The following is a 23,584-nucleotide window of genomic DNA, read 5'->3' on the forward strand; positions in this document are numbered from 1 at the left end:
CGACGTGTTCATAGTGAATCCTGTAAGAAGCCGAACTGAAAAGGGATGGCCGCTGTGCTGACTCTTTAAAAGCCTGATTCTTTTTGTTTACAGTGTGCACCTGGCGTGACGGTTCCCCGTGTCCCAGCCTCAAGGCCGTGCTGTCTTTGAGCCTCCCTTCCCTTCTGATCTGTCACCGTGTGATGCAGTTTCTTTTGTTGAAACACCCCGTGGAGCCTTCCTTCCCTTGTACCATTAGGGTTTCTTTGTTTGCAAGCAATAAAAACTGATTCTGGCTACTATAATCAGAAAGGAGTTCACTGGAGGGAAGGGTGATGGCTCTTAGAGAAGAGCCACGAAGGCAGCTCAGGGGCCATGGCATGAAGAGAGAGAGGGTCTCAGCAGGGCTGTGCTGTTGGAAAGAACAGGTGCCAACAGTTACACCTTCTCCTACCCCCTCCTATGGGTTCACATCCCAGGGGAAGGGTGTCGGCCTGACCTAGCTTGGAGTGCTCCCGTTGGCGGGGCAGGATGGGCCCTTGATTAAAAGATGGTGTCTGATGGAGAAGTAGGCCCCTGAGTGACATCAGGATGCTATTCCCAGTGGAAGTGAGAACGGGTGCTGGGCAGCCAGCCCCACACACGTCCACCACGTTCTCCTGGGCTAGGCTCCTACTTCCCCAGGTCTATGTGTTTCTATGTTAACTTAATAGGTGGAGGAATAGAAACTCAGGTTAATGGCATTTATGATACATCCTTTAGCCGGTGTCTGAATCTGCGCTGGACTATGCTGACCAGTGGCCGAGTAGAATCTGCAAGAATATTATCAGGCATAGGGCACACACTGCCTTACAAAGAAGCCTGTGGTTCAGCTTTTGGCAATTTTCCTTTGGTTAGGCAAAAATCATGCATTCCATTGCACAAGAGATGCTGAGTGCCTAGCACACTTTGCCCAGCCTGCTGGTGCTGATACAGCTCTCAGGGACCGGACAGTCCAATATAACCTCTGCCCACCAACCCAGTGCTTCCTACCAGCTCTAGTTCTATATTTCAGAATTACAAAGAGTAACACAAACACCGTAGTGAAATCTAGATGCACATAAACAAACAATAGCTAGTTAGAAACTATAATGGAAGACGTTTCCATTCATCATAGTCCCCAAAATATAAAATAGCTTAAAAAGTACTTAGCAAGAAATTTGTAGGTCTAACGCAAAGACAGCTATAAAAATTTACTAAGGGCCATAAAAGATAACTTGACTACATGGAGAGAGGCAATACTCCTGGGGGGGAGACCACACTGTAAAAACACTTCTCAAATTAATCTAAAAATTTAACGCAACCGCAATCATAATCCCAGAGTGATTTTTCGCTTGAAACCTAACAGTTATTTTAAAGTCCATCTGAAACAATAAATATATACATGTTTAAAGGAAGCTCTTGAACGTGGGAAGGGGGAGGGGTTGAAATGAGCCATGAGGTTAAAATAAAAAAAGCAGGGAAGCCCCAGAGCTCAGCGGAGCATAGGAAGCTCAGAGCTCTGTGCACACCCATGTAGCTCTGCACACGGCATTACATCTGCACCTGACAGGTTCGTGTGCGAGGGTTTGAGGACATGTGGATAACCATCCAGGACGAAAGGCGAGTTCCTGCAGTGTCCTGCCCCTCACAGCAAAGCAAGCTCCAGTGGGGTTCCAACGTAAAAATCAAACCAGACAACTATTAGGAAAACATTTAGGCTTTCTAAACATAAATTAATAAAACCTTGTAATGAGGAGATAAAATTACCCTCAGAAAGCTTGAAAATGTCTATTCTAACCTTTTATCTTACCTAAAAAAAATAAAACACAGGGTATCTATAGCCTATACGACAGTCAAAAGGTTAATTTTCTTAGTGGGAAAAGAGCTCCTGAAACTTAATGTGACAAAGATAAGCATCTCAGTAGGGAAAGAAGACAAGAGGACAGATAGTAGCTCACCGAAGGAGCGAGGAAGCTGCCACTGACGTGCAGTTAGAACGCTTTCCGCGGTGAAAATATAATGACTTTAGAGCAGAATGAAGCGGGGCCTGGTGGTCGGTCGCAGGGACGAGGAAGCCTGAGGGTGGGTGAGCGGGGAGCGAGCGAGCTCCCTCTTACGCTGCTGGTGAAAGTGCAAAGGGGCACAAATTTTCCAGAGGATAATTTGGATGGATTTTTCCAAGACATTAAAATCTTAGCCTTCTTATTGTCCCAGCAATTTTATTTTTAGGCAGTTATATAAATAGAAATCCACACATCAATCTGTAAGGATTACCATTGCAATTATATTAATACTGTTGAAAACGATAAACAATTAAAAAGATGGTATGATAAATTATGGCAAGTTGATATGATATAGTACTAGGCAGCCACTAAAAATACAAGATAGAAGAGTATGTGATGCCTTGAAAAACATTTACTGTAAATTGTCGAGTGAGGAAAAAGCAAGTTACTTAGAAATAAACAGTGTAAATACATATAGGCATGCATATATTATGTGCATATGCATATAATTAGATGGACTCAGACCCCTGTTAACAACAGTATTAATAGGTGGTAAGAATATAGGTAGTTCTAATTTATTTCCTTCTATGAACCTGCATTTTCTACATGTAGAGGGTGGGGCAAAAGTAGCTTTACAGTTGTTCATATGGAAAATACAATAATTAATAAATAATATAAAAATAAACCTTGTGTTTCACACACTCACAACTGTAAACCTACTATTGTCTCACTCTGTATATGCATTACTTTGGTATTAAGAGAAAAGTAAAAAAATATGTTTTTAAAGGCAGATGTGCTTTGTCTGAAGCAAAAGAAATCCTTTTTAAAATAAGATCTTAGGTGAAAACCTAATTCGTGAAACCAATAAAAGGGGTGAAGCTGGGTGCCTAGAGCCCTGCTCACTTGGCAACCCCTGGAGCACCCACTTTGAACTGCCAGGCTGGGGACTGTGGGACCCTTGCTGTGAGCCCCACTCCCAGGACCACGGGCTGGGCTTAGGGAGCCCACGCAGGGCGACTGCTGTTGGCCTCCCAGTTACTCATTCCGTTTGGGTCACTGTATTCATTGTCCAATACTCATCCGCTAAGCGCTTTCTTAAAGGTTTTAGATTTTAGCTTTGCATTATGTTAATTTATGTGTGGATTAGAACTAGATAGAACTAGAAGGATTTTTATCATTACACTGCCCTGATGGATACCACCCCCTCGGGTTTCCTTGAAAGGTGAGATGGGAAAGGACTACATGAAGAACAGATCTCCATCTCCCTTGAAATGATTATTAAATACACTGTCCACTGTGGTGTGGAAAGGCCCTTATATAAGAAAGCGTGTGATAAGTTCCCCTAAAATTTTAGTACCGGAAGAGCAGCTAGACCATTTTTACAAATAAGTATGACTTCCTTTCATAATGCTGCATTTTTCCTATGTAACTCACCATGCTTCCCTTTTGGCTTTGGCTGCCGGAAAGCTCAGAGCTATATTTATTGACACACCACAGCAATTAAGAGTTTCTCTTAATTTTGCAGAAAAACTCTATCCAAAAGCAATTGAGTGTTTACCCTCAACTAAATGGTCCCGTGATATGCATGTTATAAGTTGTCTCAAATCCAAGTTGGAAATAGGAAAGGATTAAATACTTAATAAGCAAACACATAAGTAACTTGGACACAGCAGGCTTGGTCTTTGGCAGCAGAAAATGCTCACACCTAGGCTGGTCTGCGGCAAATGCCCACCCCGCATACTGCTATCCGCAGCACTGCTCCGCACTGGGCGTGCCCCTGGGCGCAGCCGTGGGCATTTGGGTCTTTCTGCTACTGAGGGGCACACCTGCATCTCCCATCCCATCATGCTGGCCCTTAGAGTGGCCTCCGTGACATCCACTAAGAACAAAGGGTTGACAAGTGTGGTCCAAGAGCAAGGCGCATAAACTAGCAATTTATACATGGACCATAACCTTTAAAACAGTTAATAAAACAAAATCTTGCTGAAATGGACCAGAAAATAGAAAGACAATTTCACACACAGAAACAAACAATTTTTGTGAGTGTATGTATGTGTGTGTGCATGCATGTGTGTTTATTCCAATGTTCAACAGTAGACTAAAATTATCAGATGAGTTAAGATACTTTTCTACCTTCCTGGAAGGTGAAATATGTATTCTTATCGTTAATATTACTCACATATTTTACAACATGTTAAGTGATAAAAAGGGCACAAAATATGAAGAGGGAACCAACAATTTTTGAATGATGGATATAAATTGTTTACCTCTATTATTTCATTTACGGGACACTAGTGTTCTTTGTCTTGGGCACACAAGCTCTTCAGCAACCTCCCTACCAACTAGCAAGGCACTAACATAATGGAGGTTGTGTTGGATGATTTGGATACAAGGACCAGTAGGGTGGCCTCTGGTGATGTAGTCTGATTACAGGGTCATAAGATCATAACTGGCAGGTGAGTGACAGACACACTCAAAGCCTGAGGGAATCGCTTGGTCCCTGTGGCTCTACAGTAACTTGGGTCAGCTGCCCAGAGCACCAGGATAGACATCATTACAAAAAAGTGTGCCAAGATTTGGGGTGTTGTGTGTTCATTTTCATTTGTTTCCAGGAACTTTTTGATTTCTCCCTTGATCTCTTTGGTAACCCATTCATTGTTTAATAACATGCTATTTAGCCTCCACATGTTTGAATGTTTTTGAGTGTTTTTACTGTTGTTGATATATAATTTCTAGCCATTGTGATCCGAGAAGATGCTTTATACGATTTCAATCTTCTTAAACTTGTAGAGACTTGTTTTGTGTCCTAACATGTGGTCTATCTTTAAGAATATCCTTTGTGCATTTGAGAAGAATTCTGCAGCTTTGGGGTGAAACGTCCTGTGAATGTCAATTAAATTCATCTGATCTAGTGTGTCATTTAAGGTCATGTTTCCTTGTTGATTTTTTGTCTGTAAGACCTATCCAGTGAAATCGGTGGGGTGTTAAAGTCCCCTATTATGACTGTATTGCTGTCGATCTCTCCAAGAGTTTTTTATATATCTAGGTGCTCTTATATTGGGTTCATATATGTTTACCAGGGTTATATCATCTGGTTGGAACGATCCCTTTAATATTATGTAGTGTTCTTCTTTGTCTCTTGTTATGATCTTTGTTTTGGGGGTCGGAAGTGGGGGACATCTGTAATATTCTCAACAATAGAGATAAATTTAAAAAAAAAGATTTGCCAAGGAGTTTGTGTTCAAAAGACAACCAAAACCAGCCTAAGAGCAAATGGACCAGCAGATTCCTGGGGCCCAAATATTTTTCTATCCTTGGGGGCTTGCCTCATATTTCACAGGTGAAATTTCATTCAAGGTAGTGGTGCGTAGTGCCCACCAGCCCAGGCTTTGGAATCAAATCTCCTAATTTTAAATCTCAGCTTCCCCACTAGTAAACTAGACATATATAGTTCCTAACTTTGAATCTTTCTGTAAATTAATGAGAACATTTCTAAAAGGCAGTTAGCAAGCACCCCGTGGTAGCATAGTTCACTTTCAATAAGTTGACTTTTATTATTATTTGGATTTAAAGTACTGACAATTAAAATGCAAATTACCATAGGGAGGTACCCTGTTACCAGTTAGCACCTCAGCAGGGATCCTGGCCACTTTAATGCCAGTTAAGATGTAGTGAGTACCAAGGATCAGGGATTGACACCCAGGGGAAGCAGAAAAGAGGCCAAAGGAGAGAAATAGCTTTGACATTTTGTAGGAGCCACAGTGATTCTTTTACATGGGAAAGCACCCAATCCTTGCAGCTACCCAAATGCAAACTCTCACTGCCACTGAAAGGCAACCTAATTGCTGAATCCAGACCACAGGATCCATGGCCCTAGGACCTTAGGGGCTGCCCTTTTTTCTATCAATCATTCCACCTCAGAGGACCCTGTCTATAGACTCTCTGGAGAAGATATTGAGCTGTGGAGCCTCACATAGCGGTTTTCTGGCCTGCCATAGTGAGTGTGCAAAGAGTTTAAATACTGAGCGTGGACTTATGCACATGGGGAGAGGCTCTGTAGGTGGGCATTGCTGTTAGCAGCCATTCCTAAAGTTATCCATCACCTCTGTTAATTAGTCATTAATAGATTTTACCATCCCCTCCTGACCAGCAAGGAGAGAAGAGGAAATGGCGTTTTGGAGACTTTCAGTTAAGCTGTTGTGTACAAAATGGATGAATTATTATTTGTTTCTCCCTGGAGCACTCAGGAGGGCTGCCTGGGACACATACCTGTGAGGCCAGCGGCTTCTGCAGACAAGAAGGCGCTCCAGGACAGGAGGAAGAGCAGGCCCGTCTCCAGCAGGGGGAGCTCGTGCAGCTTCGTAAATTTGGTCAAGTGAGGAAGATGCGTTAAGGGAAACAATTGCTTTAGCAGCTAAATCTCCTTGGCTGAGAGGAACTGATACGGTTGTGCTAGTCTCTGAGTAGGACCGATCTCAGACCTGGTTGGTGGCCGTAACTCCCTGAGGCTGCTCGAAGCCAGCACGGCTTCCTGGCTTCACTGGGCCCCGGACACTCTGGTAAAAATACAAACTTGTGCTCAGATAAAGAAGGAAAAGTGTCCAACTAAGAGGAAAAGATCAGCTACCTGTGGACACACAACATCTTGAATTTGAACTCGGGCCCTGGGGTGTGTCCCGCAGGAGACTGTAGCAGACCTGGGGAGCAAAGTCACAGAGTGGGGGTGGATGAGACACAGACCATCAGCGCCAAAGGAGGCAGCTGCTCCCTGGGGAGGGGTGGGCTCGTTTGTGGACAGACACCAGGAGCACCCTTCCCTCCTGTGGAGGTAAAGAGGACCAGGAGCAGCATCCTATCCAGTGGTGGGGAAGCCGCCATGCCGCTTGCTCTGAGAGGGATAGAGGAAAATGTGTATTACTTCTAGGTCAGGCAGAGGTTCTTGGTGGCCAGGATGACACTTGGCCAGTGGCCTACAAATTGCAAATAGAGCAAAGGCACAGTGACCCAAGTCATGCAGAAAATGGGTCATGGGGAGATGATTAGGAGGATGTGATCCATGGGAACGGGTTACATAGCTACCGTGTCCACAGTTAGGCAAAAACACTCTGACAAATAAGATGAAATGTTGCATTTTTTGTGCTTCTAGAAAAAAAAAAATCTAAAGAAGAGTCCACATTAAGAGGTGTTTGGCAGCAGGGCAGGGAAGCAAAAAGCATGACCCTTGGGGTAGAAGATCCGGGCCCATATCTCGGCTCTGCTAGTCACTGGCTGGGTGACTCCTGAGCAATACATTAATCTCTCTGAGCCTCGCTTCGGTCCTATGTGCACTGTCAGGGCGAATAATTCCTGCTCATACGAGGCGAGGAGGAAAGCAAGATGAAGTAGGTGCAAAATGCTTCTAACGCTGCAAACCAGAACGTGTCCCGGTTGAGAGTGTGCCCTGTGGAAGTGACTCCACCTGGGTTCAGATCTGCTGTGTTAGCCTGGACGTGTGCCTCCGTCACTCCGAGCCTTGTTTCCCTGTGTGGAAATGGGAGTTATAATTCAACCCACCTGCTGGGTGTGTAAACCAGTTACTGTACGTCAAGCTCTCAGAAGACTGTGCCTGGTAAGCAACAAGGGATATCAGTTTTTCTATTAGTGTGATTTAAATGAATTTGTTCTAAAAAAGTCCTCTTCTGGAAACAGACCCAGGAAGGACCTGGGAGTGATTCTTAGCCGGAGGAGCGCGTGGCCGCCCTTGACCCTTTCAGCGCCCCTGTCGGGGCCGGGAGGGTGGCTGTTTCTAGTGGGCCGTTGCTCTGACTCCCTCCTCTACTCCGCTGCCGGAGGGCTCGGGCATCCCGTGGGCCCCGGGCCTTGTTTTCCACCCTCCTGCAGAAGGTCATTCAGCTCTGGGTCAAGCCCCAAGCTCGTCGGGGGCCTGCACCCTGAGGAGCCTCAGCCTGGCCGTGGACGGGGTGGGGGGTGATTGCCATGGGGGATGCCTGTGCCCTGTCTCCTGCGCACCCTGAGTTCCTGGGGCACCAGGGCCACCGGGGGCCGCATGATGGGTCTTGTCACTGTGACCGAGTCACCGTCTCTTCTGTCTCTCCACCCTTTTGTCCAGATCTGATCCAATTCGTGGAAGACTTTCAATCTCCTGGGACTTTTCCCTTCCCTTATCAGCTCGTTTACTTTTGTGCCACATGTTCTTTTCACGTCAGGCAGAGGAGAGCTTCGGTTTCAGCTCCTTCATCTAGGGCAGGCTCTGGAGCCCAAAGCCTGGGTTTAAATGCCACCCCTGAAATGTCCTGGCCATGTGACCCCGACAGGTTGTTTAACCTTCATGTGCCAGTTTCTACAGCTGTAAACTCAGGAAGTAACAGTCTCTCCTTTTGGATTCTCATAGAAGCTGTCTCAGATAATCCATGCAGATTGCTAAGGACAATGGCTGGCACTCGATAGTGTTTTCAATAAATGCTAGATGACATTATTATTATCATGTTAATTACTGCTGATATGTGACCCAGAGTGAGCTAGTTAGCCTCCTTGACCTCAGTGTTCCCATGTTAGGGTGAGGTTAATCATAACCGGTCTTACAGGGGTGGCTCAAGTGAGGAGATGTATGTAAAGACCCTGCACATGCTGACATCTGAATGTTGCTATTATCATTGCTATCACTCTAAACCCGTGACCTCCATTATAATTCCACTGAATAATTACGAGGCAGTGGGGAGCAGTGTTCAGGAGCATGGTCTGTCTCTTGGTTTCAGTGCCTGGGTTTGAATCGTGGCTCCACCCATCAGCTGCGTGACCTTGAGCAGTGCTAAGCCTTTCTGAGCTTCAAGTCCAATAAAAATAACATCTGTGTGGTATGATCATTATGAATGTCAGATGAGGTATTGCATATTAAACAAATATTGGGGCCCTGGCGTGCTGTAAATACTGGGGAGATTATTAATCAGTATTTTTGTTAGAAATCAGCCTACCTTCTCTGACTTACTTTATTTCTGTTGATGAGTTGGCATTCTCTAGGGTTTCCAGGAAAAAACTTAGGAGTGGACTTGGATTCTCTCCCTGTCTTTATCTCTTGTAACCAACCAACCAGTAAGTTGAAGAGGTTTTTCTAAATACTGGTCTCCTTCTGATGTTTCTCCCACAATTATCACCTGTTTTCTTTGGTTCTAACCCTCCTGACCTGATCACCCTATGTCCAGTTGCTCGTTCATGTTTTAGAGCAGGACTTCTGGTGTGTGGCCCTCGTTTGAGTAACACTCCAAGGTGCTCCTCACCTGACCCCATCCTACTATGTCCCCTCACCTTCCATCGCTCACTGGCCCAAACCCTCTGGTCCTCCCAGGCACATGTGCTATGTGCCACTTCAGTCCCACCCCCACTTCCCTTGATTCACTTATCACGTGGCCTTGGCTATATTCTACCCCTTTCAGGCCAAGTCCTAGTCTAACTTTGCACGTAAACACTGCTTTTCAAATTATTTTCCAGAATCATGAGATTGGCCACAAGTCTATTGGACGATTCCAGACGCCATGTCCTCACCCCATTTCAATGTGTATAGTCCTAATAAGTTGGCTCTGGCTCTGGCACTCACTTTCTATCCAGCTATTATGTACAGCTTGTCCTTCCAGGCTTGTCTCTAGTTGAAGTCAGAGTCCATGTGTTACTCATATTCCAGCATATTAGGAACACTTAGGAGAACCCAGACTTTAGTGGCTAGTCGGTTCCCATGGAAAAAGGCCCCAACGTGTTTCTTCCTTTGCCTGGGGCCTGGAGCCCTCTTACACCTTCTTTCCTTCTCTTTTCCTCAAGGTCTTTTGTTTTTAACCCTTTGCTCTGCTTTTTTTTTTTTTTTTTTTTAAATCTATCTTTATTGATTTCAGAGAGAGGAAAGGAGAGGGAGAGAGAGAGAGAAACATCAATGATGAGAGAGTCATTGATTGAGCCCGCAACCCGGGCCTGTGCCCTGACTGGGACTCGAACCCCGATCGCCTGGATGCTGGGTCAACGCTCAACTGCTGAGCCACGCCGGCCGGGCTGCTCTGCTTTTTAACCCTTGTCTGTGGCCTTCGTTGAACCCTCACACTTGCCCTTGGCTCTGGCTTTCCTCCCAGCTGCTCTAAGCGAGCCGCCCACCCAACCAGCTTCATTCTGGCTCAAATCCTCTAAGAGCGCCACCGGTCCCCCCACCTCTGCAGCAAAAGAGGTGGGAGATGACACAATCGCCCAGACATGGGAAACATCGTCCCTGCCTTGCGTGCAGGTCCCTCTCCATAGAGGAGCGACGGAGGCTTGTTTACACCCACAGTGAGCTTTGGGCAGGAAGAGAGCCTGGGCCCCTCTGCCACTGGCACCGGCCTCTGCCTGGAGGGAGACTCCGATGGCCCCAGTGGCACGGCGTCACCCTGGAACCAGACTAGTCGTTTCCAGGTCTGGAGGCTGTCCTATTTCAAAAACATTCCAAAGACACGGCCCCCAGTTTTCCCCACCAGACAAAGGATATCAGGGCCGTGACAACTGCAAAGGCAGACCCCATGGCGAACGAGCCGGCGAAGATCCCCAGGAAGTTCCCCACGGACTGGAAGAGCGCCGCGGCGTCAAAGGCGTTCGGGTTCTCCCTGGGGCTGTAGGTGGATATGGAACTGGGAAGAGAGGAGGGTGACGGGTGAGTTCCATCTCACAGCCCAAGTTCTCAAGTCAGAATTTAGCACCCACTCTCGGGAAGGGCACCTTCTCCTATGACGCTAGGTGCTGGTCAAAGAGCTCCGGGGAAAGGGGCCAGGACAGGGAGAGGTGGAGGGAGCGAAGGGCTTTCCCTTCCTCAGGGCCGCCCCCTGGCACCCATCCATTGCTGCCAGTCAGGAGACGTTTTTATATTGGAAGGGTCATGAAGAATATTGTTTCTGAGCAAACTAGGCATTCAAACATGGCAGGGTATAAGGAATCTGCAGAGGAGAGAGGTAACTGTGAATTATTTAGTGGCCACATCTTCAGTGCTGCTATATATTCACAAATATTCCTGATAAAAGTGCACTTTTATGGCCTGCGCACAGTGGGTGATAAAATCACAGCGCGCACAAAATATTCTGCTGTGATATTGTCGTGAGCCACGAAACATTGCTCCATCCAGTGTCACCCTCCGAAGCCGAGCCGAGGAACAGCCTTGGGGAGAAAGGAAACCACGTTTCCCAGGGAAACCAACAGCGCAGCTGCTCGACGCCGGCTTTACGCACCGTTCCACAGCTGCCAGCAGATCCATTTCCACTGAGAAACAGCAGTCCACCAGTAGGCAGCCTGGGCACTTAAATATCTGAGGATGTCATGTTTGTTGTTGTTTTTTTAAACCAAGGCCTCAAATCCCAGAGCATTCATGTGAAGGACAAGGTGTGCCCTGTTTTAGGAGATACAATCTCCATATTATTGCACTAAAACGCACAGATCGCTAGAGCCAGTAGGTGGGGGATCCTCATGAAGCAACGCTGCAGCTTTTTCAGTTTTAATTTTAATCAGAGGCCTCTCAGTGGGCTCTGGGAGGGACCTTGCTGCAGTGAGGGCAAGTCCACTAGACACCTGACTTGAGGTGAGATGGGACTGTGCGGAGATGCGGCTGAATCTTTCACGCTGGGCCTAGCACGTGCTCACTCCCCCACCTGACTGTCTGTCTGGAGACTAGTTAAGAGAACAGCGGAGTGGATTCCAGTTTTCCCACAGGAAGATGTGTGGCATTAAAACAAGGTCGTTTTAAATGCTGCTAGTTCTTTTGTGTTTTCCCCCCAAATATTACATTTTATCCAAACTGTATTATTTTATTATAAAAGAAAGCAACAAAGACAGCATCTCACCAAACATATTTCTTTTACAAAGAAACATAATTATCACCTAATTTATGTCACAGCATAATTTTACTTACACCAAACTAAATTAAAAGACATATTAGCAACTAAAGTGTAATCAAAATAGAGATTATCAGTAGTTTTTAAATTTTTGTTTGCTTTAGTTTTACCCACATATAATACTTATGTTTTTAAAAATAGTTACAAGTTGCTATTGGACAACTATAAGCAGAGGCAGCCCAGACCCATTTGCTGTCCAGTTTCAAATTCTGGCGACCCTGGTGGGACCACAAGCGGGGGACTCCTCTGGAACATAGAACAGGGACAGAAAAGGAGTGTCTGCTATCGTGAAAATGAGCAGAGAAGTGTTTGTTTCTTGTCACCTCATGGAGGAGGAGGCTTTGTGATGACCCTGGCCACTATGTCCTGGAGAGGTCCACGCAGCAGGGAACCGAGCCCCCAGCCAGCGGCCAGGAAGGAACTGCAGAACGAAGGTAAGTGCTTCTAGTTTTCCCTGGGTGCTTCTAAGGCCTACAGTGGGCCCACGCTGTGGCTTTGACCACGTGACTGGACAGGATGACGAAAGCGGGTGGCGAATGGAGCCCTGAGATGTGTGCCGGGAAAGGATGGCTTTGCAGTGGTTTCCTTTCTGTAAAGAGTTGTGCTTTGCAGGAAACAAAGCAAATTCGCATTTGGGTCCTTTGCCGGGACAGTCTCGGGAGAGGGTGTAATCCCCACGCCCGTATCTGGGAGGTGACACCCACCAGCACGGTTCTTCACCCGGCGAAGAGGCGGTAGTGATGGGACACTGCGTCTGCCTCCTGCTCTCGGACAGAGGCCCTGCACAGCGGCACAGCTCTGCAGACAAGCCTGTTCATCCCCGGGCGCTCCCAGGGGATCCGGCCCGCGGGACACTCCTCACCCCCAACCCGGGAAGCATTTTCTCTGTCCGATGCTTCCCAAGCACATCGTTTGGCCACACCCTCTATCATTATTTATGTAATGTTTTTCTTCACACCAACTCATTTTCATTCAAATGCAAACCTTTTATTAAAGCATATTTATGAAATCATAGGCTTAATATGCTAATTATATTCATTTTTAATAAATATGAGATATAATCACAGTTTTAAAAAGTTTACCTGTGTGTCACCTAAAATGCCCGGGTATCACAGTCTGCACTTTGGGGGGTGTTCTCTTCCTGGGCTCTGACCCCACCCACTGGCCGCAGCCCGGCTCCCTCCCTGTGAGGCCTGACCTCACCGAAGGGGGGCGAGTGCCCGGGCCTGTGGAGACTCCTCGGCTGGGTGCGCGGCCCTGACCCTGACTCCGCAGACGCTCGCCCTGGGGGCCGGGGCATGCAAGGGGGCATGAGGCGCAGGGCAGGGCGTGGGGCGGGCAGGGACGGGCATAGAGCAGGGAAGCAGAGCTGAGATGGCTCTTTGTTAAAGGTACACAGGGCATGTCCAGGCAGAAGCCCGGCGGGTGACAACTGGCTCTAGCCATGGTGCTGAGTGGCTTGGTGAGAGATACACCGCGTCGAATGGTGCAGATGAGGAAGGGACACTATTTTAGAGCGGGGGAGGTGGCATCTGAGCAAGGTAAGAGACAGCGAGGAGGAGAGGTATTCCAGGCCGCGGGTGACGGGCAGGCACAGGCGAGGAGGCTGAGGGCACCCCGAGGGAGGCCGCAGTCAGACCTCCCGCGGGGACCAGTTCAGGCCGGGGTGTCCGTTAAAGCCGGAAATCCATTATACAAGAAAGGGGGGTTTCGGAATGTGTATGTGAAAAAATTGGCAAAATAGTTAGTTTACCTGTTTCTACCTGTTGGTATAATTAAAAGTAAGTATGTATGAAAAGTGTAATTTCACAGAAAAGTTTTCTATGTGTATCACTGTAATTTTACATTTATACTGACTATGCCTAGTAAACGCCAGCATTCCCCAGTCACCTCGAGTGAACACGTACCCACAGCTAGGGCGTGGCTCGTCAGGGTGGAACACTGGCCGCAGGTGTTAAAACTGCTGCGAAAGCCAGGCCAGGAGACACAGCACCAGTTACCTCGATCAATGCCCTGTGATCACACGTGAATCATTCCCCAAACACTGTTTACAAGCACTGACTCTTGGATTTAAACAGGTAGACTGCAACTGTAGATATGTAATAATTATTTATGTTGGCAAGTTTACTACAGCGTTTTTTCCAACATATGGCCAATTCAATAAAATTTGTTAAAAATAACAGTAAACTGCCCTAGTCGGATTTGCTCAGTGGTTAGAGCATCAGCCCACAGACTGAAGGGTCCTGGGTTCAGTTCCGGCAAAGGGCATGTACCTTGGTTGCAGGTTCAGTCCCTGGGCCTGGCTAGGTGAGTATGGGAGGAAACCATCGCTGTGTCTCCCTCACATCCATGCTTCTCTCCCTCCCTCCCTCTCTCTCCCCCTTCCACTCTCTCTGAAAAGCAACGGAAAAAATATCCTCAGGTGAGGATTGAAAAATAAATATATAAAAATAACAGTAAACTAATAACAAAAAAAATAAGCCGTTAATTTAATTATAAGCAAATCTAGGTTAAAAGCATTTTAAAATTAACAGAGTGTTAATTTTAACATATGATATACAGACAGAAAATTTTGTCCATTAAACCCGAAGTCAGTTAAGTCGAGGTCCACAAAGTCAAGGGTGTACTGTCTATAGTCAGGGCTGGAACCCAGGGAGCACAGGTGTGGGCGCCTGTGCAGGGGAGAGGCTGGGGTGTCGTTGCTCGGAGCTGTAACACAGAGGAGCCCTCACGTTACATAGCAGCTGGTCCAGTCACGTCTGCACTGTAGCTTCATTGGAAGTTACAGGTATTGCCATCCCTCCTTTTCCTTCTTCCTTTTTTTTTTTTTTTTTTTAATAAATATATCTTTATTGATTTCAGAGAGAGGAAGGGAGAGGGAGAGAGAGGGATAGAAACATCAATGATGAGAGAGTCATTGATCAGCTGTAGCCCTCAACCCGGGCATGTGCCCTGACTGGGAGTTGAACCCCGATCTCCTGGATCTTAGGTCTATGCTCAACCACTGAGCCACGCCCGGCTGGGCCTTCTCTTTTTCTAAAATAAAATTTGACACGTGCTTGCGTTGTAGGCTCGATCTCTAGTCGGGGGCATTCAGGAGGCAGCCAATCAATGACTCTCATCATTGTTGCTTCTATCTCTCTCTCCCTTTCCCTTCTTCTCTGAAATCAATAAAGATATATTTAAAAAATAATAATAATAAAATTTGAAAACTAGGGGTCCTGCAAATAAAGATCATACAAGTACCTGAGTTAAAAATGTAGATTTCCTGTTTCCCCCTTGAAAAAGTGATTTGTTGGGAGGAAAACAGGATGGTTGAGTGAGTCTTGGGCTGGCTCTCGGGGCAACAGGAGTTCAGTACCAGAACCTTTCATTTAGTGCCCGGATGGAACAGGATGACACCTGCCTGCATGCGAGCAGAGCGCTTAGGGGGCCACATCCCTCTGCCCTCCCACAGCAGGGGCGGCTCAGCCTCTCCAAGAAACCTACACTCATGACTGGCTGCTGCTCCCAGACCTCAGTCTTGCTGAGTCTCCTTCCTCCTGCATGCATAGGACACAGCTGATGGGATGAAGTCAGGCCACCTGGGAAGTGGACAGGAAAGAAGGAAGAACTGCAGAAAGGAAGGAGGCCTGCAAAAGCTACAAGGTCTCTTCTTAGGCACTGACTGCATGTGGTCATACTGTGGCTACTTTTATCATCATTAATCCAGGCCTGAAGGCGACTCTTGTGACTCTTACCTTGAGCCTCAAAGATTTGACTCTTATTGGCTGCATGGCCTTGGGCAAGTTCATCACATGCAGACTGTTTCAAAGTTAGTAAAATTAAGATGATAATAGTACTTATCCCCTTGGAATATGTGAGGATATGAGGTAAATTTAAAACTTATACAGTTATCTTGTGAATTCTGGACCATTCATGAAATGCTGATTATGCGCATGAAAAACAAACATCAGCGAATGCTGACGATATGATCATCACCACCATTCTGCGAGTGCTGACAATCACCATCATCGCCACCACCATTCTGTGAGTATTGACTATCACCATCATGAATATTGACTATTACCATCATCACCACCGTTCTGTGAGTGCTATCACCATCATCATCACTGTTCCGTGAATATTGACTATCACCATCATCACCTCCACCATTCTGTGAATATTGACTATCACCATCATCACCATTCTGTGAGTGCTGACAATCACCATCATCATCACTGTTCTATGAATATTGACTATCACCATCATCACCTCCACCATTCTGTGAATATTGACTATCACCATCATCACCATTCTGTGAGTGCTGACAATCACCATCATCATCACTGTTCTATGAATATTGACTATCACCATCATCATCACCATCATTCTGTGAGTATTGACTATCACCATCATCATCACCATTCTGTGAGTATTGACTATCACCATCATCGCCACCATTCTGTGAGTGCTGACAATCACCATCACCATCACTGTTCTGTGAGTATTGACTATTACCATCATCACCACTGTTCTGCTAAGGACTTTTACAGGCTCCCAGTGCCAGAGAGCAGAGTGCTATGGCTGAACCGAGGTCAGACCAGTGTGGCTCCCCTCCTGGCACACTGGCTCCAGGCTGCTGCAGAGGAACTAGTCATATCTGCTTGGGAACAGAAGGGTCTGCAGGGAGAAAATGGCCATGGATTGAGGCTAAAAAGTTGTTATGTTTATTGCTTGGCTCTTGGATCTGTGGATCAAGGAGGGAAGTCAGGTCCTCAGCAGCCTTGGCAGGAATCTGTTCCAGGACAAAACAGGTCAGGAGACTGAGTGTGAGGTGCATCGCCCCAAGTTTAGTGGGGGACATTCTGCAGGCAAAGCCCTCTGGCTTCTGGTGAGGAGGCAAAGGAAGCAGGAGCCTCATGGCCCAGGGAGGGTGCATCTCTCCTGACTGCCCATATTTGGAGTTGTTCTCGCTCACCCCCTGTGAAGGTGGCATCCCCCTAGGCTCTGGTTTCCAGCTGCAACACTAAGCCTCTGGATTGTGGAGCAGCAGCTGCAGGAGGCATCAAAACCCACCAAGGTTTTAGGTAGTATGAGCAGAGTTCTCCAACCTCAATCCCAGAGAAGAAGAAATATCATGTTCCAGCAGTTTCAGCCCTTTGGGTTTAAAAAGGAGTCACCTCCTCCCCTGTACCAAGGTTGGTGCTGAAACCATCAGTGGGTGCAGACAGCAGAGAAAGGAGAGGAGGGAAGAAGAGTGGGCTTCCCGTTGGCGCTGTGGGGCGTGCTTTTTGGAACCCACTCTGAAGCACAGACTGGTCAGAAGGGTACACAGTCCCGAGATTTCTGGGGAGAATACTTGAGTCGGATGGAGCCAAAATCCTTGAAAATAACATGACCATAAATAGTGCTGCTTAAATATTCATCTCAGAAATTGGAAATAAGTCCAGTTATTGATTCATTCTGTTCAAGAACAGACTACTCAGCAAAAACTAGTTTGATGATACTGTAATATACCCATTTTCAGAAATAAATGTGTGCGGTACCTTTTATTCAAATATTTTGAAATGGATGAAATGCCCTAAACCCTCTGATGAAGGCCGCGTGGATAAGTTGTGTTGCTCACTGTATCGTTTAAGATTCAGGGATAGGATCACAGCTCCAGGGCTTTCCACATCCATTTCCCATCTTGATGATGTCCTGCAGGGAGCCAGCCTGGCAGCTCAGGGGCAGCAGGGACACAGAGCCGAGATCTGGGAGCAAATACCAGATTCGCTACATACTGGCTGTGTGACCCTCAGCAAGTTATTTAAACTATGGGAGCCTCGGTTTCCTACAAAAAAGGATGATCGTAATAGTACCTATCGCATGAGGTTGCTACGAGGATTCAGTGAAATTGTTTATAAAGCACCTGAAATGGTACCTGGCACATAGAAAGAACTAGATAAGCATTTCTTAAGCAAGTCATCCTCTTTAAATAACCCCCCCTGCCCCCCCTGCTCCCCCTGCCCCCCCATTCCTCCTCCTCTCCTTTGAGCTAAGAGCTTGGCTTAGCCCTAAAGGAAGGCTCTCGGACAGGATGTCCAATCTGCACCTCAACCGAAACAGAGCCGTCATCACCTGTCCCCCGCACTCTGGCTGGTGCTCCCGGGCTAGGATCTCTGGGTGTCGGGGCGATTTGGACGCACAGTTGCTTCGGGCAGGATGGTGTGTGACACATGCTCAGTGAAAGCTAGTGACGAAGGGCAGAAGGCGAGGGAAGACGTAAGGGGCGGCAGGAGAGAAGGCACTGCAATTATGATGAGTGAAAGGGAATTAACGTATGGAAAGTGTTCTGTAAACGGAATCGCCATCACCGCCCCTGCCGTCCCCTCCATGACCCTGGCCACCTTCCCACCCTGCACCCCGGGCATCTCTCCTCATTCGCACCACCTTTCTCACGGTCATCCAGTTTCTGACACCGCCCATTCCTGTTGTCTTCACTGCGGCTGCTAAAACACCTGCCCCCACCTACTCTCAGAGACAGCCCCCAACCTCACGCTCCCGGCCGAGTTTCTTCCTCCGGACACTCTCCTCTGACTGGTCCTCCCGACTCCACAGCCGCCGGCCCGGGTGCCTGCCTGGGACACGTGCCTCTCCGACCCCAGGCCACTCACTCTCACTTCCTTTGCTAACATAAAATCAACGACACTTAAAGCTTTTAAAAGTATCAGTCAAGCAAACATGTGAACACATTGTATCCCTTTCAGAATTTCTATGAATTTAATCGTTAAAAAAAATGAGAAAATGATTGCTGCAGCCAAAAGGAACTTCCATTTTCTCTGCCAAATCTTTAATTCCTAACAAAAATTTTCTAACTACTGACAGCAGTTTATTAAGGAATTTTTGGTTAGCTGGGTGTGTGTGTGTGTGTGTGTGTGTGAAATGCTTTATTTCCCCCCAGTCACTGCTTCCATCTGTCCCACATCAAGTCCCTCTTTGTGGCTCGTATGTAGTTCCGTTCATGATGTCTTGGCCAAATTGGTCAAATTCCATTATTCAGTTCCCTTCAGTTATTACAACTCAGTGCTGTCCAGCTTAAAATCTAGATTTTCAGAGCAGGGCAGTTCTCCCTGCAGAATATTCTAGAGCAGCAGGCCGATGACTTGGAAAGGAGGCGAGGCAGAGGAGGTGCTCTGCTCCCTCCACCAGGTACCCACGGGGGCTGGTGGAGGCCTGGAGGAGGGATGGGGAGCCCCACTCTCCACCTTTCATGGCCACCTGGCAGGCAGGGCTCCCTGGCCTCACCCTTGCTCCTGCTTGCCTCCCTCTTAAGTGGGTCAGCTCACATGGTGCACCCCCATTTGATGAGACTCCCTTCATGGGGGCCCCTGGATCTTCCATCTGCCCTGCCAACTATACACATTCTCAGCCCGTCTCTATGCCTTGGATCAGGGGCCACCTGGGCAGCTCGGTGGCTCCCACCGTTTTCTTGACCTCCAGTCCCCTCTACTGGGTACCCCTGAGCAGCCTCCAGGGTCAGGGAGCACTGCGCTGGGTGGGCTCACCTTGCCTGCTCCCCAAACACGCCGAACCAGGGGCCTCAGGCTCGCTGCCCTTCCCAGAAGTCTCTAGGGCAGTGCCCGGGCTCTGCGCCCTCCCACGGGGAGGAGCCATCTCTGTGTGAGCCTGGCCCCCGCAGCCTCCTTCACTGGGGAGCTGCTGGCACCCCTCTTCTGGCAGGCAGCCCCCGAGCACGTGGGCGATTCCAGTGGGGCCTTCCCTCTGACTTGGGGAGAGGAGGCACCCCCATGGGGACAGGCAGGAGCTGCAGACCTCAGGCTCTGCACTTTCTCCGAGGATGACCCCTTCCGCCCCCCCCCCCCCTTCACAGGCTAATCTGAGGCAGGGCGATGGGTGGCTTTGGAAGAACGAAGCTGAGCCTGCTGCCCACTGGCCAGCGGGGGGGTGTGGGTCCTGCCGGCTGGGAGCCTCCTGGCCCCGGGCAGGCCGCTTGGCAGCCTCTCTTCTCGGCTCTGCTCCCTGCGCCCGGGTCAGGGCAGAAGCAGCCCCAGAAGGATGTCGGGTGACTTTCATGCCCGCGGGCTTCCAGCCACTCTTCTCATCTCATGTTTGCCATTCTGCCCTTAAGGGTACATTTTAAGTAAAAATACTTTTTAAGGAGAAACACAACACAGAGTGGCCATAAAAATTGGTAAAAGCTGCTCTGCGTGGCTGGTCCTGGCTGTCACAGATAAACAAAGCTGAAAGAAAAGTAATTCCAGTGCTATTTTGTGCTTAAGACTTTTTATTTATAAAAAAATGAGCGGAAACAAGATGGCGGCGCAGGCAACAGCGGCACCCGCCGCCTCCCTCAACCACATCGAAATTACAACTAAAATACAGAACCAACATCCCTCAGAGCCTCCTGAGATCCGGCTGCACAGAAGCCCCACAACCAGGGAGCTGAAGCAGCACCCAGAGCGGAAGGACGGGGAGACGCGGGCGGGTCGGGGCTGAATCGGAGACTCGCCGCGGGCCCACCCCTGGTGCCTCGGGTTAACCCGGGAGGGAATCTCGGCGGTGGGGGTTTCCCGGAGGAGGGAGGGGTCCCAGCCCCACAGCAGGCCCCCAGCCCAGGGCTCCAGGCCGGGAAGAGATGTCCCCACAGCTCTGGGCTGTGAAACCAGCGGGGACTGTCCTGAGGGTCGCGGAGGCTGCGGGAGCCCCAGCAGCTCCTCTAAAGGGCCCGGCACGGACTCACTCGGACGCTCCCTCTGAGCCCAGCGCTGGGCAGCAGCTTGAAAAGACCTGGGACACTCGGGGAGGAACTAACCTGCCTGAGATCCCCGCGAGAGGCTGAGGGGCGGCTTCCTCCCGGGCAGAAGAGCTGGCAGAGGCCATGGCTCCTTGGCGAGTCCTCCCCACACAGCCGGCAGGCAGGCGCCATGTTTGAATCGCCAGCACCTGACTCACACCTTTGGCCCCGCCCCGTGATTCCCGGAGGCCCCGCCCCTCCCCACCTGCAGCTCATCCGGGCCCTTTCCAGGGGCTTTTCTGTGCAAGTGGCCTCTTGAGCCTCATGCTTAGGACTTTCCTAAAATCTCTCAAACAAGCAGCAGCAGGCCCCACATGGCTATAAGCGGCCCCAGGCCTGGCACTAGCGGCAGCTGCACTGGCTCATAGCTTAGCCTCTCCTGGGCACCTCCAAGCCCAGCACAAGTAGCAGCCAACTACAGTTTGCTGTGCAGCTCATGCTGGGTGGCCCTGGGCAAGGCACTGGCAGAGGCTGACTTTGCACCTCCAGGGAGGCCCCAGAGACAGTGCACCTGGTGCTCAGACTCGACCACGCTGGATTACAACCCTACCACAGCCACGAGTGACACTCAATGGGTGCACTTGGTGAACACCAAACCTCCACTGAAGTAAATCCTGCTCCATAGGGGTGTCTCCAGCACAGTAGCTCTTTGGCTGTAGCTGCAGCTGGTCCTCACTGCTGACTGGCCTGAGGGTCAATTCCTCCCAGTGGCGCCATCAGCAACCAAGGCTCCACTACAACAGGACAGTGCACACGGCCCACACCGGGGAGCACCTAGAAGGCCAAGCTCAGGTGACTGGGGAGGCTGAGCCACTGGACCCTACAGGACACCTACTACACAAAGCCACTCTACAAATTCCAGGAGACAGAGCAGCTCTACCTAATACATAGAAACAAACACCTGGAAGCAGCAAAAATGTGGAGGCAAAGAAACATGTCACAAAGGAAAGAACAGAAGAAATCTGTAGAAGAGGAACTAAATGAAACAGATCCAAGCAAGCTAACAGATACAGAGTTCAAAATTTTGTTTATAAGGATGTTTAAGCAGACTGTTAGGGAAATAACTGAGAAAATCGATAACATAATAAAGTACCAATTTGAAATGAAAGCTACAGGAACTGAAATGAAGAATAATTTACATGGAATCAACAGTAGAGTAGAGGATGCTGAGAATCAAATCAGCAATTTGGAACATGAGGAAACAAAAAACACCCAACCAGAAGAGCAAAAAGAAAAATGAATCCAGGAATATGAAGATAGTGTAAGGAGCCTCTGGGACAACTTTAAGAGGCCCACCATTTGTATTATTGGGGTGCCAGAAGGAGAGGAAAGAGACCAAGAAATTGAAAACCTATTTGAAAAAATAATGACAGGAAACTTCCCCTACCTGGGGAAAGAAATTGACTTACAAGTCCAGGGAGCACAGAGGGTCCCAAACAAGAGGAACCCAAAGAGGCCCACAGCAAGACACATCATCATTAAAATGCCAAAGGTTAAAGACAAAGAGAGAGTCTTAAAAGCAGCAAGAGAAAAGCAGTTAGTTACCTACAAGGGAGCCCCCATACGACTGTCAGCTGATTTCTCAACAGAAACTTTGCAGGCCAGAAGGGAGTGACAAGAAATATTCAAAGTGATGAAAAGCAAGAACCTACAACCAAGATTGCTCTACCCAGCAAAGCTATCATTTAGAACTGAAGGTCAGATAAAGAGCTTCTCAGACAAGGAAAAGCTAAAGGAGTTCATCACCACCAGACCAGCACTACAGGAAAAGTTGAAGGGTGTTTTTTAAGAAGAAGCTAATGAACAAAAGAATCTGATGAACTAAATAGATCCAGAGACATTGATGCAGGCAACAGACAATCATATTTCAGAGGAAAGAGGGAAGGGGGGTGGAGGGTGGGAAGAGATTAACCAAGGAATTGATTATGCGTATATGCGTAACCCGTGGACACAGACAATGACGGGGTGAAGGCCTGGAAGGGGGTGTGAGCAAAGCGGAGGGGGTCAATTGGGGGGGAAAATGGGACACCTGTAATACTCTCAACAATAAAGATAAATTAAAAACAAAAAAGAAACAAGTGTATCCTTATCTATTATTTATAGTTTAATAACTACACCAACCTGCCCTTTGTCAAGAAGTTGCTTAATTATGAATAAGGAATTGATTTCTGTGGGGCCAAGAATTGTGTGCACACATCGGAATTCCTCCCGTAGCTGCTGCTTCCCGGGTATGTCCTGCTGGAGGCCGACGGAGCTCTGTCGAGGGGACCTGCTTAAAGCAGCATGGCCTCAGGAAGCGGGGGCACTCCAGGCCCCTGGCAGGTTAGAAGAGATGCCTCTTCGTAATAAGAGGTTCTGGCCGATGGTCACTGAGCTTGAGTGAGAACCATGGGGTTCAACTTCCCAAGGGCTGTGGCCTCGCTGGGTGGAGAGCTGTGCTTGGCAGGCACAGTGATTAGTGTCCAGCTTCCAGGGGGCCATTGAGTTATGACAGCTCCTTAAAATCCAAATTCACACTAAAGAGTGATTTTCCAAATTCTCGACAAATGTAATTTTACCATTTTGATGTCTGGCACAAAAGAAAAGGGCCAGGGGAATCCTGAGGGAAGGCTGAGTTCGTGTAGCAGGGCTGCCCCGGGACGGCAATCGGGCTGAGCTGACGGATCCGCCTGTCCGTTGCAAGAACGTGCAGAGGCGGCCCTAGGCACAGGACTCAGCTCACATTCCTGACATTCCAGAGAGGAAGACGACACAATAAATAGCTACGCAAATAATATACAATTTATGACATGAAAAAAAACTAGAGCAGCGTGAGGGGTGGCACAGAGAGTGATGGATGCCGCTGCAGTTAGGGTGGTCAGCTGAGCCTCTCTGGAAAAGGTGGCCGAGTGGAGTCCTGAATGAACAGAAGT

The 23,584-nt window shown here is 48.3% G+C and overlaps 1 protein-coding gene across 1 annotated transcript in view; it reads right to left on the minus strand.

Moving 5' to 3' along the window:
• SLC9A9 (solute carrier family 9 member A9) overlaps window positions 1–23,584 on the minus strand; it is a 484,070-nt gene that overhangs the window by 266,480 nt on the left and 194,006 nt on the right. The window contains exons 7-8 of the mRNA XM_087818510.1: window positions 10,504–10,642; window positions 6,273–6,378 (exon numbers count right to left, since the gene is read on the minus strand). Of these exons, the coding sequence (XP_087674636.1) occupies window positions 6,273–6,378; window positions 10,504–10,642 (245 nt within the window). The remainder of the gene's footprint in view (window positions 1–6,272; window positions 6,379–10,503; window positions 10,643–23,584) is intronic.

Source organism: Miniopterus natalensis, chromosome 6 (genome assembly GCF_054644295.1).
Source record: "Miniopterus natalensis isolate mMinNat1 chromosome 6, mMinNat1.hap1, whole genome shotgun sequence".
In the NCBI taxonomy this organism is placed as follows: domain Eukaryota; kingdom Metazoa; phylum Chordata; class Mammalia; order Chiroptera; family Miniopteridae; genus Miniopterus; species Miniopterus natalensis.